This window comes from Dama dama, chromosome 5 (genome assembly GCF_033118175.1).
Source record: "Dama dama isolate Ldn47 chromosome 5, ASM3311817v1, whole genome shotgun sequence".
NCBI classification, from domain to species: domain Eukaryota; kingdom Metazoa; phylum Chordata; class Mammalia; order Artiodactyla; family Cervidae; genus Dama; species Dama dama.
In genome coordinates this window covers 100,595,739-100,611,451 of record NC_083685.1, presented here as the reverse complement: position 1 = coordinate 100,611,451, position 15,713 = coordinate 100,595,739, and the positions used below count along the sequence as shown (strand labels likewise).

The window sequence follows — 15,713 nt, the reverse complement described above, 5'->3', positions numbered from 1 at the left end:
CACCTGCTCCTGTAATGGCGTCTCCTGCATCAGAGACCAGGCTGGCCGTGGGCGCAGGAGAAGGGTAAGGTGCTGGCTTAGTCTATGCTCAGTGAGTCAGGATGTCAGCAATGAGTGACAGGTGGAAGCATGACAGGTCAGCCTGGGGTGGGTGCCCCAAGTTCTTCTAGTTTCCAGGCCTCCATGGCTTTCCACTCACTCCTGTGTCCTCCACCCATAAGCCTCTCAGGTCTGACTTCTGTGGGGCTTCCACCCCCGTGATCTCCCTACCCCCATCTCTTGGGAAGCAGTGAGTGGCTACATCTGAGCTGACCTCTCACCTTCACCTAGCAGTCAGAGCGCCAGGAGCAGACCAAGGGCCAAGGCAGGAGGCTGTATTCTTACAAGCTGTCTCTCCACTGTGACACAGGGTCAAGCACCCTCAGCTGTCAGCAGCAAGAAAGCTGGGGAAGGTCTTCCTGCGCTCAGTCGCATCCAACTCTGCGATCCCATGGACTGCAGCCCACCAGGCGCCTCTGTCCATGGGATTCTCCAGGCAAGAATACTGGAATGGGACTGACATTTCCTCCTCGAGGGAATCTTCCCGGCCCAGGGATCGAACCTGCATCTCCTGTGTCTCCAATATTGCAGGCGGGTTCTTTACCGCTGAGCCGCTGTGGGGAAGGTCAGGGAGACCAGTGAAGAAATCAATCTGGAAAGACCCCAACATGTCTGCTCCAACAGAAAGCAAAGCTTTCTTGCAAAAAGAATAAGCGGAGAGAAGGCAACCATGAGAAGCGGGGAGAAGAAGAAGCCATAAACACTTGCGGAACAAGAGAATTTTTCCCAATGTGAAATGCACAGATAATTTAATGGAATTTACTTGATTTTCCCCTCAGGGTCTGACTTCAGAAAATCGAATTACAAAGTCATCATCACATCCTAGATTTATTACAACTGACCTGCAGGCAAGAGAAGAGAACTATTACATCGACACTTCGATTCCATGGATACATCTTAAATAGAGGGAGAATTCAAACAAGAATACAGGATAAACTATTCCCAAGCTCCAGGAAGCAGTCATGTGACTGAGCTGCACTTTTTACAGACAAATAAGGCAGTAGCCCTTCACATCAGCTTTCCGACAGTTTTTATACAATATGCTTCTGTGGTACAGGAGAGAAATAACCAGAGCTCACAATGTACAGTTCTTACACTATTGTCACAGTGTGTGAACACTGTACACCCTTTTGTTTTCATAAAGATACACTGTAATAAACTCCTTGCCCTTGAGTTTATAGTTTATAATAATCTATGATTAATACACTAAAATTGCCTTTTTTATGTGGTCGTCCACATGAGAGAACAGTCAGATCAGCTCCTGAAGGTCAGCACTGTGTTCCTCTCCATCTGCATATGGCAAAGTGACCCCACATGGAGTCCTCCTGAGTCCCTGGGAGCCGTGGGGATGGGGGGCGATGGCTTGGCGTGATCAGGGGCAGGCGCTGCGGGGCTTCCCCTCCAAGGCTGGGAAATCTGGGGTTTCCATGCCACGGGGGAGAAAACAGGAAGATCAGGCAAGTGGACCAAAGCGAGAAACCACTGGTGAATTCAGAAATTGACAGGATGTAACTGTAAACAGCACCATTCTCCCTTTGTTGTTGAAAAGTGTCTGTGACCGTCACCTGGGAGGAGACACAGCGACACCCACCGCTGTTTGGTTCCGTCACAGCATCTGCCGCGTCTCAGACCTCGGCCGGTTTACGCTCCAGTGGGCGTGAGCTGCTCACGGTGCTGCTGGACAGACCTGACCGTCACACCTACGCGGGGCGTCCGGGGGGCTGGAGGGAGACCATGGAGACCCAGCTCACGGGGAAGGGAGGAAGGACAGCAGAAGATGCAGATTTCAACAGCCTCCTAGAACTATTCTGGTGTTCTTTGGGGGTTTTTTGGTTTTAGGGTTGTTTTTTGTAGAATTCCAATCCTAAGAAATGTGGTGACCTGGTAGTGTCTTGTAGGTGAGGAACTCATGTAAAAGAAATCCTCCTCTGGTCAAGTGTTATCTCTAAAAGAGATGCTCTTCCATCACCCGCCACATCAGCTGGGCCCCACCTTCTCAGCCTTTTAAACTTGAGATCATGTGATACACTGGAGGCTGTACAAATCCTTGGTAAAGAACATCCCTGGTAATCATGAAGGTTTCCATTATAGAGAAAAAGGCGAGATACTGGATCAAGCAAAAGTCACGTAGGGGCAACAGACCACAGATGTGGGGAAAGAGACGCAGAAGCTGCAGACCCGGACCAGTCATGTCGCATAGTTGAGATCTGGTCTTTCGCTGCCTAAAAGACATCTTTATCTGATCAGTCAAGGCACACTGCTACCAGCTACTTCTCCCCGTCAGTGAGTTACAGAGGCTAGAGCATCAGGCTTGGGACCAGGGGAAATACATAGCTGCTACGAGTTGTTCCAGACAGGATTCTAGGATTAAAAACATCTGTAAACTTTGCCCTCCGTATTCTTCCCTTCTCAGCCCGGGTGGTTTGTGGCAGGTGGAACATCCAATTGGCAGCACACCGAACTCGGAGAATCAGCACCTTCTGTGACGCGTGGCAGACTCCTATCTCCCCGATGGAGGGCAGGGGACTGGGGGTGGGGGCGGGGGAGAAAAGAACACATTCTGTCCCGTCTCGGCATTTTCACGTTCTCCTCTCTGAACGCAGCACGGTTTTTGGTAAAGATAAACGTGCTCTAACTTAACGTGATATTTCAAACAGGGAATTTGGCTGAGCACATGGATCCCCAAGCGTGGACAGTGACTGTCAAACAACAAAAGGTCCAATCAGTCAACCTATTGCACTTGGTGAAGAAAGTCTACCCCTCCTCCGTCTCCCAGCTCCGGAAGGCAAGGTGTCTCGCTGGCCGCGCCCGCTGCGCGCTCCAGCCCAGAGCCTGCATTCAGACACAGCGCGGCCGCCACCGCGTCCATCCAGCATTCGGAAGCCTGACGAAACACCCTTCCAGCAGCTGCGTCTCCAGGCTTCGAGTCTAGAAATGAGTTTACAATGTGGTCTCATCACAGTCAGCAAGCTGATCGTACTGACATCCGGGTTCACGGGAGAGCGGGCGAGGCCTCTGGCGCGGGCGCGCAGGGCCGCGCGTTCGGGGTGGCGGGAGTATACAGACGGGATGAAAGAACACCAGTCACGGTGTGCGCGGTGTCTGGCGAGCAACAGAAACACTGTGGTGGGGGTGAAGGTTCTGGACGTCTTGCTTCCTCTCAGCCCTTTGTCTAGAGTCTGACGGAGCGGCGACATCAATCGACATACATGGGGGAGCTCGGGGTGGCTGGCATCTGATCCAGGATTTTACACACATAGCATGCGACCTCGACGGCGCGCTCCTCATACATCAAAATAAAGGGGTGTTTCTGCAAGAGGATGGAAAACAAGAAAAAGAAACGTGATCAAGATTCACATCAGAGCTCAGAGGGAACTGTTCCTGGTTGCCATGTAGCGCAGCTCTGCAGGCTCCAGCCAGGTTGAACTGTAAAGGGCTGCAGTGAGGCAAGCCAGGCTGGGCTCCACGCACAGGTTAGTGAGAAACACCATACACGGTGTTGGGCTCTGGAGGAGCCGCCCTGGCTGTGGGGTCTGGAAGCTTATCTGCGTATCAGGGCCCCTGCGTTCTTCAGCACAAATCAGAGCTGGAGCCTCTGCTGCCCTCCAAGAGCCCAGAAGCACTGCAGGAACCCAAAGTTGTCATTCCTCCTGGACGCAGGACGTCCCCATGAGCAGCAGAGGGACCTTACAGCCAGGTTTCCACTTTGGTCCTCTGACCCTCCCCTGAACTCTGAAAGAGGCTCAGCAGCAGCTCCTCCCGGGTGCTTGTGCCTGCACCTTCCAAATGCCATGGCTGCGTATCTGCCTCCCAAACCCCCTTCTTCATCCTCCATCCCCAGCGATGTTTTTCTTCCATAGCTTCACTAAGTACACTGACTCAGTAGGCTCAGTCAGTGCTGGGGTGGACCAGAGTTCTACCTAATATCCTTGGAAAGCTAGAAGCTAAGAGTGACAAGTGGGTTTTTTCCTAAAATATTCCCACATTATTAGGTCACAGTATTTTCTTCGCTCCCAAGGCCAAGGCCAGATCTGGTACTGCTTAGAAAGCCCCAGGTCTACAGAAGGGTGAGAACTTTCAAAGAAGCGGGAACAGGCCATGCGATGTAAATTTGCACCGGAGCTTTTAGTCAAGGCAAAATGAACACAATAAATGGTTACAGATGCGTCTCTCTCACACACACAGGCTGTGGGGTGGGAAATAGCTCCTGAAAGCGAAGGTTAAAGTTCCTTGGGGGTAGTTTTTATAACAGGCCGAAGCCAAAATTTCCCATGAGAATCCAGCTAGTATATTAGTAGGAAAATCAGACACAACTTCTGTCTTTCCAAATCTCCTTGTTTTAAAACATCTTTAAAAACACTCAATAAGGTCAAGCTGTCTCTGACAGCACAGCCGGCGGCTTGCTCAGTGAGCCTGCATCCTGGAGGGTTCAAGCGTGAGGAAACACCTCCTATCCCCAAAGTCTCAGACTCACCAGGAGTTCTTTATACTTTGGCCTTTTGGATTCATCCTTCGTAAGGCTAAAATAACACAGAAATTAACATCATTAAAATGGAGACACAGTTATTCAAGTATTTTTATTTTCACAAGCAAAAGTATTGCAAGAGGTCAGTTGTTTTTTTTTTCCTTCAGATACAAAGTCACAAAGCAGACAAGCTGCCAAACATAAAAGACAAAAAATCTTCAACAATCTGGATCATGAAATATTAAAGCTTTATAGAACCTAAAAAGAATAGAGAGACGCTGCATTTCCAGAGAGAACAAAATGAGAAAAAGAAAAGCATTTTCAAGAATGAAAAGAAGAATATACAAAACACTCTAGCTCTTTGCTCACAAAAGTATCTTACTTCTAAATCATGTCAGATAAACAGAATAGTTATAAAAAATATTCACATGATAATGAAACAGGTTTTATTTAAAATATAGATTGAAATAGTACAAGGCACAACTGTACTCTTGCCACATCGGTATGTATGTATTCTTACATGCCACACACACACACACACACACACACACGTGCGCGCGTTAAAAGACGAACACTTAAAAACATCAGGCATGGTGTTCACACCTTCCGTGGCGTAAGATCTCCCTGAGCCTATGTGTGGTTCTACCAGTCGAGCTCTGGGCCTGACCCAACTATGTTACGTGTTTATGTCACAGCAGAGACCCACCCCTCAAAGTGTGACCTGGGAGGATCTTCACTGAGTAAAAGTGTGCATGTGATTCTGGTACGAGTTCACTGTGAGAACCACACCAGAGTAAGAGGGTGAGTCTCACAGAGGCTGTGTCTCTTGTACAAGGTACGAGAAATCTGGAGGCAGCAGCTGCTCCCCCACCCACATCTGCTCTTTCTCGGCGCCTGAGTAGCAGAATAAGGGTGACGCCCCTCCAGGCTCGCTGGGACCTTCCATGTAGCCACAGTGACCAGAGTCCCAGCTCAGAGGGCACAGTGATACGAATAAGGCCCCCTTCCCCAGTGTAAAGTGCCAACACTACTGAGAGGAAGTAATTACCTCACTGCCCCCTCACCATACGGTTTTGAGTATTCATAAGTCAAATACTCACCACAAGTTGACAAAGTTGATGAAACTTGGGGAGAACTCCCTTTCCTCAGAGTTACTCAGTTGTGGTGGATCCCCTTTCACGACTTGCGTTAGTTGATCAAATACGCTATTCCACTTTGGATAAGGAAATCGGCCAGTGGCCAATTCGTACTAAAGAAAACAGAGGAAAAAACAAAATACACTGGGCATTATTTGTTACTACACATTACAATTCTAAAACTCCTGACACTCCTGAAAAAGGCTTGAATCAAATCAAGGTGAGGTTGAGGTGCAATCTTTCAGAATGTCTACAGCCAAGTGGAAGTGATATTTAGAAATCAGGATGGCAAGTCCTCACCTGCCCCAGATCAAATACATTTGTGAACTGTGTTCTCATTTTCCACTCTGTTCCAAGGGTAATGCAAATCCAGAAATTGTGTACTTTTCCTAAGAACTAGGTTTAAATCTGGAGCATGGCCTAAATGAACCCCATTTTATGTGCACTGACAGGTGACTGATATGCGGGGATGGCCCCAAGCTCATCAGAGACAGCACGTGAGAGAGTGTGTTGAGAAGACTGTCTCAGAGCTTCCTTGGCTGAGATTTGATTCCATTGGTCCAGTCAAATGTCAAAAGTCCTAGTTTACACCATGAAAGGAAGGCGATCAAGCAGATGTAAAGCCCCCCTCCAACTGGGAGCTGCAGAGAAAAGCCTTCTTCTCCAAAAGATGTTCCTCCAGCTGGGCACTGTCTGCCCTGCACACGTGCCTGGGGGAACCAGGCCGGCAGGCACGCGCACAGGCACGCAGAAATCCACTCCTTTGCCTGTAGTTTCTTTTTGATGAAAATATAAAGGCTTGGGAAGAAGCAAACCTCACTGACCATTCACAGCAATGGGAATAACTTCATTAGATTTATTTCTGAGAACAGGTTTTAATAAGAGAAGGAAAGAGCAGGATGCATGTTATAAGGTGAAAGACTTCGGATCTCAGAAGTTAATTTCATCTCATCCTTTTTATGGAATTATGAGAATAATGTCTATGAACAGTAAGTTATAAAGCAATTATAGGTACTGAATGCCTTCCTTTTAAACAAAGTTTGAAAGTGAAAATGAAGTTGCTCAGTCATGTCTGACTTTTTGGGACCCCATGGACTGTAGCCTACCAGTCTCCTCCATCCATGGGATTTTCCAGGCAAGAGTACTGGAGTGGGTTGCCATTTCCTGCTCCAGGGGTTCTTCCCAAATCAGGGATCGAACCCAGGTCTCCCGCATTGTCGGCAGATGCTTTACCATCCGAGCTACCTTTAATGTAAACAAAGTTTAGCCAGATGTAGTAAAGGAAACTGCCAAAAAAAAAAGAAATTTCTATGTTAAAACTTTTCACAGAACAAAAATTTTACTTTACGGTAAAGTAAAAACTTGCTTGCTAAACATAACTGGCTTGGACACTGATGGATTTTTCTGAATATTGAATATTCTTATTCTATGCAATGGACACCTGTTTGCATCCTTCTATGCAAATAGCTGTCTCAGTTGGAAACTACAAGTCTTGCTCCAGTCACCAGACCTAATATTAAGTCCCAAGTTCCGTCTTCTCTCCTGAGTAACTGGGAAGGAATCCCTTTCACCAGCGGCTTCATGCTGAGAAGAGACTCCCCGAGGTGTCTCCCAGGTTTGGTCACAAGGGAAGCCGGATGGAGCCTTCCGCAGAGCTGAGCTGTCAACCTGCATGTCTCTAGACAGAGAGTTCACCAGGTGTGGTGCCATGACTCACCAAGGACAGCTCACAGGGCGTGTGGTCCTCGGCACGAGGATCTCAGTACATACAATGCTGGTGGACAAACGGAGACTGTTTCACAAGCTCCAGGAAGAGTCCCCGGCCCTGAAACCTGTGGTCTCGGTGCTCTGGGGTCTTAAGAAGATGGGGGCAAAATGGCAGGATAAGCTCTGGGTTGCCTACCAAAAAGGATATAGCAACCTCCCTGTCCTGAGTGATAGAAAATTCACATCCAATGTGGAAGCTGCTGCTCTGTCTGAAGTCAGAAAAATGTCCTTCAGCCCTGGTAAAACAGCACGCACAAGAAAATAAATCTGAGACTTCAAAACAAATCTTGGTATAGGGGAACAGCAAATAAATAAATTTTTAAAATAGAACCAAAATTTCAATATAGCCCAGAAATGAGACAGTTCTTTCTTGGTTGTTCTAAGGCAGAACTTTCATTGAGAATTATCACCTCGGTAGTTCTTGTTCCTCAAACAATGGAATCACTATCAGAATTTGTGACTTTTCTGTTCAGGGAGTAGAAGATTCTAAGCAGTAACTATCTTCATACAGACATGCGTGCTAACACACACACACTGTCCACAGTATCAGTGGACCTATGACTCCTGCTGGAGCCGCGGGAGCCTGTGCACCTGCGCTGACCGCGGGTGAGCCAGCCTCCTACTCCTGCTCTGAGCGCAGTTCTGACTCCTAGTGTCTGTGGCCAAGAGATCCAGAGGGACAGCATTAAACAGCCCCAGGCGCTTCACAGAGCCATGAGGGAAACCATCAACTCTAGTTTGATTTTTAAGGTAAAAACTTGTTTTCAACAATTAGAAAATAGAGTCTCTGCGATTACAGCCATGGGGTGAGGGGTGGGGGACAGGAAGAAACAGCAATATAGAAATCAAAGACTAGAAGACATGGGATGTGTTCTTAAGAGTGGTGGAAGATTGTTTAACTTCTCTTTCACTTCTAAATTTCTTGTCATACTACCACGACAAGGTGGAGTCAACGTGAACTTACCAATGTGATCCCCAGACTCCAGACATCAGATCGGACATCGTAGCCTTGTCGTGATGCACTTGGGTCTATTCTTTCAGGCTGAAACACAAAGAGAAGCCACAGTCATTCACGATGCGCACACCCCAGGGGTAGGTGATGGAAGCAGGGCTGAGTAGGCAGCCAGAATGCCAGCACAGTCCTTGAGGAACCCATGCCCAGGGACAGACAGGAAGGAAGAGGACATCAATATTATACTGAAAACAAACAACAAGGGAAGACCCAACTCAGTGGCTTCCTCCATAAAGGGAAGACAAGGCTAATTCTTCCCCCTAAGGATTCACAAGGGTTTACAAAACTGAAGCTGAGAACAGATGAAGGGAGAAATGGGAAGAAAAAGGAAAAAACAAAGAATTACAACAGGGCCAGATTAGTAGCAAATTATGGTAAAAAGAAGGCGTGGGGGGAGTAAGTCTTTGGATCTTATCCCTCTTTGCTTCAGTGAATAAGGACACAGCACAATATATCTGAGACAAATACAAGCCAATACAAGCCAAATTTATTATAATTGCTCTACTCACTCTTCATCATAACGTTAAATTTGTATTTCTATCAAATAAAGATACTTGTCCAACTAGTCTAACTGTTACCCAGATTAAGGCACTGCCAGTAGCACAGTAATATTATCCTACCATAAAAACAGCAAAAATCACTTTTAGTAATTTCTATGAAGGAAGCATCTTTACATTTTCTTGAAATAAGGGACCATTATCCACAAAGAGTGTCAGGGATGGAGAAGAAAAGAGAGAGAGGCCGTCAGTAGCACAGAGCTGACAATGGGGCCTTAGCTAAGACTGACAGTAACTGCTGTTGAAAGAAATGTCCGGAGAAGCACAATAGTCACTGTGTAATGTTCTCTGCCTATCGGCAATAATTAGTTTGGAAACCTATCCATTTTGTTTTCAACATGAGTACTGTGTCGCATAAATATTCATTGGAAGCTTTTCACTTTTACTTTTAGTTGTAAACATATGTATTTACCTGATAACATACATATTACATAATAATCCCCAATAATCAACCAAGAAGGAAAATACTGCATCCAACAACAGCAGAATACACATTCTTCTCCTACTCACATGGAACATTCACTAACATAAACTATGTTAGTTTATGTTAAAACATAAAACACACTTTATGTTAAAAAACTGAAATCATGCAAGGCATGTTCTCAGACCACAAAGTAATTATATTAGAAATTAATAACAGAAAGAAAACCTGAAAAATCCCCAAGTATTTGGATATTAAACAACACACTTCTAAATAATAACATATGGATCACAGAAGTCTCACAAAAAAGCTTTAAAATATTTTGAACTATATAAAATAAAATAACCAAATGAAGTAATCAATGAAAGTGTACTTGTTTCATTAGGGCCCAGACCCTTAAGTCACAAAATAACCTGCATATTTTGTTAGGTAGGGATGCACATGTTTCTGTCTAACAACCCCAAAGTTATTTCATTGACCTGGTGGTAATCAGCAATGTTATATTTTGATTAGCCATTTCATTCCAATATTCTTTCTTTAGTGACTGTAAATACTGAATTATGCAAACATTCTTTGAGCCAGTTTCACCAACCTGCCTGTCCAGTTTTCTCATGAATGAGTTAAATACATTTTTGACACATGTTCATTCTTTATTTGTATGTGTAGTATTTTTAAAATTTTGAAAAGTATTCTTTGAGAGGAGACGACACTTAAGATCCATAAAACGAATTAAAGATCCTGTATCCTAAAACTAAATAGGAAGTACGGGTTTGAAAAACAAAAAGCTTTTTAAAACTAACACATTTGGGCAAACTCCGGGAGACGGTGAGATGGTGAGGGACAGAGAAGCCTGGTGTGCTGCAGACCATGGGGTCGAGAAGAGGAGGACATGACTCGGTGACTGAACAATAACAACACAAGAGGAAAATATCAACTTAGAGAATAGGGTCTGTAACACGAACCAAAACAGCAAAAAAGTAATAGATAAAAAAATTTTATATCCAAAACATATAATTTATAATAAATATACAACTCAATTTACTCTGTATTGAAGTATATAAAATAAAAACCAAGGAATAAAGAGAAATTGATAATCGCAATGTTATCAAATTTTAAACTCAATTTTTTTTAAAGAGGCAAAAAAGTGCTGAACAAATGTAATTAGTAACACAGAACAGACCTTTTCCAACATTTCATTTTTTAACTGATCATTTATTATGCTAAAAAAAAAAGAATTTTAATATGTGCCAAAAGGCAGGAACATACAGGCTAAAAATTAAAAAAGCAAGGAATAAGCAAGAAGATTAACATGAATCACTTTGTACTAGTTAGCTATTTGTGTAACAAAGCTCCCAAAAACTTAACAGTTGAAACCAACAGACATTTATTATTTCAGATTTCTGTGAGTCAGGCCTCAGCGAGTATTTGTGATGGGGGTTTGGACTCAGGATCCCTCATGAGGCTTCAGTCGAGCAGTCAGGGCTGTTGGCCTCCCCAGGGCTGGACAACGCATCACTAAGGTCACACACAGTTCCTGCAGGAAGTCCCTGATCCTCAGCACATGAGTGTCTCTGTGATGCTGCTTGTTGAAAGTCTTTACAACATGGCAGCTGGGCTCCCCCCAAGTAGCTATCCAAGAAAGAAAACAGAAAAGAAGCCATCTGCTTCTTTATGACTTGTCCTCAGAGGGATGTGTTCATTTCTGCCGCACGCGATTCATGAGAAGTGGGCCACTGAGTTCAGTCCACGCTCAAGGCCGCACTTAGTCACCGCCTTTTGAAGGGAGGAGCATTTAAAGAGACTGGACAGACTCTAAAACTACCACATATTTGGTACTTAAAACACTTCAGTAAACAGCTCTGACACTTAAAACAGTAAGAAAAGGAAAGTATGCATATGTATATACATGCACACACAACCACACATATGTGTGATGCTAAGGAAACAGTAAAATGTCAGCTTTCATATAATTATGTATCTTTCCCCAAAGACACCTGCCAAGATGGATTTCAGCCTCAAAGAACAGAAAACTACACTAGCACAATGGTTCTGAGCTCTAGGGAAAATTTTCTGAGCTCAAGGAGGTCAAAGTTATGTTTTTGATCACTAGATGATCAATACTTTAATGTATGAATAAAGATAAAAGAATTTTCCCAGTTTGATTTTTAAAACTAGCATAACCCATCTAACACCTTTACAACGTATACTATAAACCAATCTCAAACGTTTTTATGTAGCAATCATAAATATTAACATGGCACATGTAAAAAACATATTAAGCATATCAACTATGAACCATGTAGGGATTACCTCTGGAATGCCAGCATGGTTCAACCACCACTGAAAATATATGTTACTATGAGGTGTCATGTCAACAGCTACACAGAAACATTTCATCGTATACTGAATGATGTCAAAAAGGCATTTAATAAAATTTAATAGCCCTTCCTGATTCATTCTTATCTCTCTCTCTCATACACACACACACACACACACTCTCACTCAGATATAGACACATACACTTAGTAAACCAGAAAAAGACATCTGCCTTCAAGTCAAGCAACAGATGAATCCTACTATCACCACTGTCAATCAACACTGATCTAATTCTAGGCAAAGCAAGAAAAATAAACACAAATATATATATATATATATATACACACATATATATGATTATAGGTAGGTAGATGGATAGATATGAAAAAGATCAATAAATATGAAGAAGGCAAAGGCAAAAATTATTACAGAATGGTATCTTGAGTACCATCTGAAACCTATTAAAAAAAGAGGTCCATGAGTATTTTGGCTGGTTATAAAATAAACCTATCAGTGTAAGCAGCTTCCCAGGCTGGGAAACACCTGAGGCCTTCACCCTCATATGTGTCAGTGAGGTTCCTCCACCCCTAAAGACTCTATGAAACATACTGAGTCCTGGGAGGAACTTGTTTTCCCATTTTCCTCTAACTGCAAATGAAACCACTTACATTATCCATGTGTCTACTACAGTATCACCTCCTACAGTCGAGACAGCATGGGGGGAGGGTTGGTCTAGAAACACAAAGAGACCTTTTGAGAACTAACTAGAATATAGTGAAAAAACAATAATCAGAGGAGACCGTATGTGCTAAGTGCCAGGCAAGAGGAACAGAGCAAGCCCACGAAGCAGGAGCTCACTGGGAAAACTCCAACAAGTTTCGCAGCAAAGCTAGAACTGAGTTTTGTCTTCGTGGAAGAGGCAAATACTCTAGTATAGTGAAACTGTGTGACTAAAGTGGATTCCTTGCAAGTACAGCACCAAAGGGCACAGGCTCCCTGTGCAATGACTGTCAGGCAAGAAGGCTGGGACTTGCACTTACTGCCATGTAGGGCCTGCAGCCAGCATCTCTCGTCTTGGCGATCGAGTCCACAAGCTGTCCACTGATGCCAAAGTCACAGAGTTTAATATTTCCACTTCTGTCCAGAAGAATATTGGAAGGTTTGATATCTGCAAGACACAGATGTCATTCAACAGTCAAGTAATTAAGCAAATGAGCTATATTCTAAAGAAGTCCAAGGAAAAATGTTGAAAAATGTTAGAAAACATAAGTGATCAAGTCCATAAAATTCAGATAGATAAGATGATGATAAAATTTTCTGAATGCTAAAAACGCATTATAAAAAAAATGCCTTATATTAAATTTAGGCATTGTATAAAGTTTTCTTTGTTCTCATCAAGAGACATTCATTTACTTGTTTCAGATTCATTACTGAACATATAACATGCACAATGAATTTAATCTGTAAGAGTATACTAAGCTACTTTATGAGTGTGAGTGAGTCAAAGTTGCACAGTCGTGTCCGACTCTTTGTGAGCCCAAGGACTATACAGACCATGGAATTCTCCAGGCCAGAATACTGGAGTGGGTAGCCGTTCCCTTCTCTAGGGAATCTTCTCAACCCAGGGATCGAACACAGGTCTCCTGCACTGCAGGCAGATTCTTTACCATCTGAGCCACCAGGGAAGCCCAAGCCACTTTAAAATACATGTCAGAGATGATACAACTAAATGCAAAGTACATAAATTTTAAACCCACAATTTTGTCTAAGCAGAGCTTCATCTAACTAAGGAGAGTATCCAACCCAGTACATTCATCAGACTACAAGCTCTGGGGTCAGAAAAGTTAAGGTTTGAGCCCTAGGTCTGATATTCACAACTCTACCTAGAGCAAGCTTCTGAACTCTCACTCAGCACCCATAATCCCCTCGTCTACAAAATATAAGCAACAATTCCTAACTTACGGGGTTGTGGAAAGGAAAACACTTGTTACAGAGTGGGTGTGCTTTTTTGCACACATGGTAAAGCTAAGTCCTTTCCATTTGCTTCACCAGATTTTACACAATTTGGCCACAGTGGCCCTAGGTTACCACCTTCTCCTCACTGACCGCCAACTAATTCAGCCAGTCAGTGAAATCAGCTAGTTGGCCAATTCTCCCCCTCGCTCACTAACTCTCTGTACCTTTCTCAATCTTTCAATCCATTTCATTGTCACTGTCATGGCTCTATGAATAAAAAGTCATGATAAAAATAAATAAAGGATACAAAAGTATCTGTCTGTAACTCAGAAGGTTATCCACCAAAAACTCCAGAGAAGAGCGCTCACTATCACTGACACGGCTGACTGCCTATCAAGCATCGGCTCCTAACCAGGCTGTCCTTACTGAGGAGACTTCCTCCGTGCTGCTCCACCCATACCTCCAAGCACTGGGTCCTGACTGGCCTGAGCTGAGCAGGGTAGACTAATGCTTCTCACCAGGGCCTCATTCAGGTGAGGGCATGAGGAAACTCTGGTGAATGAGAGAAGAGAAGATACTAGAGACATATAAGGAAGATTTCTCTGCTCCTAAGACAGCCACATGAGGAGAGAAAGCTTCTTCTTCAAGGAGCCGACGCGTCCAGATGTGACACAGGATCTGCTTCAGCTGTGACTCCCCTGGGAACGGAGCCGATGCGTTAAGGAGCCAGAGCCAAACGGAGAGAGCTTCAGCCTAACCACACTGTGCTCGGAGCCACCCCGCCTCTGGACTCACTATGACAGATAATGAGTTTCTTTGAACTTCAAGCCAGTCAACAGGATTTTCTATTACTTGTAATCAAAAGCACTCTAATCACAGCAAAAAAGCTAACTGATCCTAGTTGGTAAAAAGGCTGCTCTAGTCATACCCACCTCTGTGAATGATTTTCAAGTTTTCTTTTAAGTGGTTTAGTGCTTTCACAGTCTAGGGAGAAAAAGCAGAGAAAGACAGGACAGGCAATCAGCTTCCTTCTAATTAAACAGCATAGCAGTTGATCATAAAGTTACAGCTCAGGTAGTTCTTGGCATTCTTTTAAGCTGAGTATTTCGATATCCTGTCCATGTTCTATGTTAACCGAAGATGCTAAATTATGATTTTAGATGTGAAAACTTAGCTTTCTTTATATACTCTTCTCTGACAGCTAAAAAAAAAACAGGTAACTTACAAATTTTCAAATGAGTCATTAAAAAGCTGTAAAATCTTTCTCATACCATCGAACTTTTCAAGAATAGATATTAATATATTTAATACAAAAAGATCCCATAGTCATGGTTCCTGTTTAGCACGTTTTTCCGAATTCTCAGTTTCTCACAATCACTCACCCTCATTGGATGTGGAGCCTGCAAAGTTACGTTTGCAGAGCCAGAATTTATCCTACTGTTTGATCACTGCTCATGATCAGGAAATCAGATTTCTCAAGGATTAGAAGAAACAGACTTGAATTAAAATTTCTACAGTCTCAAACTAAAAGAGAAGTGACAAACTGGCCAACCATTAGGAAGGTGAAGTCTCCATTGCCATCAAGCCATCAAGTATTAGGAGAGTGAAACACAAGCTCAAATGTTTCACACAGTCAGGCTTGTTCAAGGGGGTTTTAATTAGCAAGGAGGGATTTAACACAAAGTAATTGTGAATACTGTGCTTAATATAAAGGATGATAACCAAATCTAGAAACACAGGCAAATATGTAATAAATGATTTATTAGTACATACTAAATATATTATAATATTTTAATATAGGATTATAATATTATAGGATTGTAAAATAATATAGGATTGTAATATTGTAATATAGGATAAAATCATTTTATGTTTTCCAGTTTCTAGATCATCCTGTTACGGAGTGGTTGACAGCTGGATTCTAGGGTCTGGCTGCCTGGACTTAAATCATTTACACTTACAAATGTATGAATTTCACAGCAAA

The 15,713-nt window shown here is 43.4% G+C and overlaps 1 protein-coding gene across 2 annotated transcripts in view; it reads right to left on the bottom strand.

Moving 5' to 3' along the window:
- Positions 1 to 911: 911 nt before the first annotated feature.
- The window catches only part of MAP2K4 (mitogen-activated protein kinase kinase 4), a 78,478-nt gene continuing 63,676 nt past the window's right edge, over positions 912 to 15,713 (bottom strand). Inside the window, exons 6-11 of one of the 2 annotated variants that reach the window (XM_061143509.1) lie at positions 14,662 to 14,713; positions 12,814 to 12,941; positions 8,432 to 8,509; positions 5,665 to 5,813; positions 4,574 to 4,619; positions 912 to 3,409 (exon numbers count right to left, since the gene is read on the bottom strand). In XM_061143509.1, the coding sequence (XP_060999492.1) occupies positions 3,296 to 3,409; positions 4,574 to 4,619; positions 5,665 to 5,813; positions 8,432 to 8,509; positions 12,814 to 12,941; positions 14,662 to 14,713 (567 nt within the window). In that variant the 3' untranslated portion in view covers positions 912 to 3,295. The remainder of the gene's footprint in view (positions 3,410 to 4,573; positions 4,620 to 5,664; positions 5,814 to 8,431; positions 8,510 to 12,813; positions 12,942 to 14,661; positions 14,714 to 15,713) is intronic. The other variant, XM_061143510.1, reaches the window with a different exon arrangement.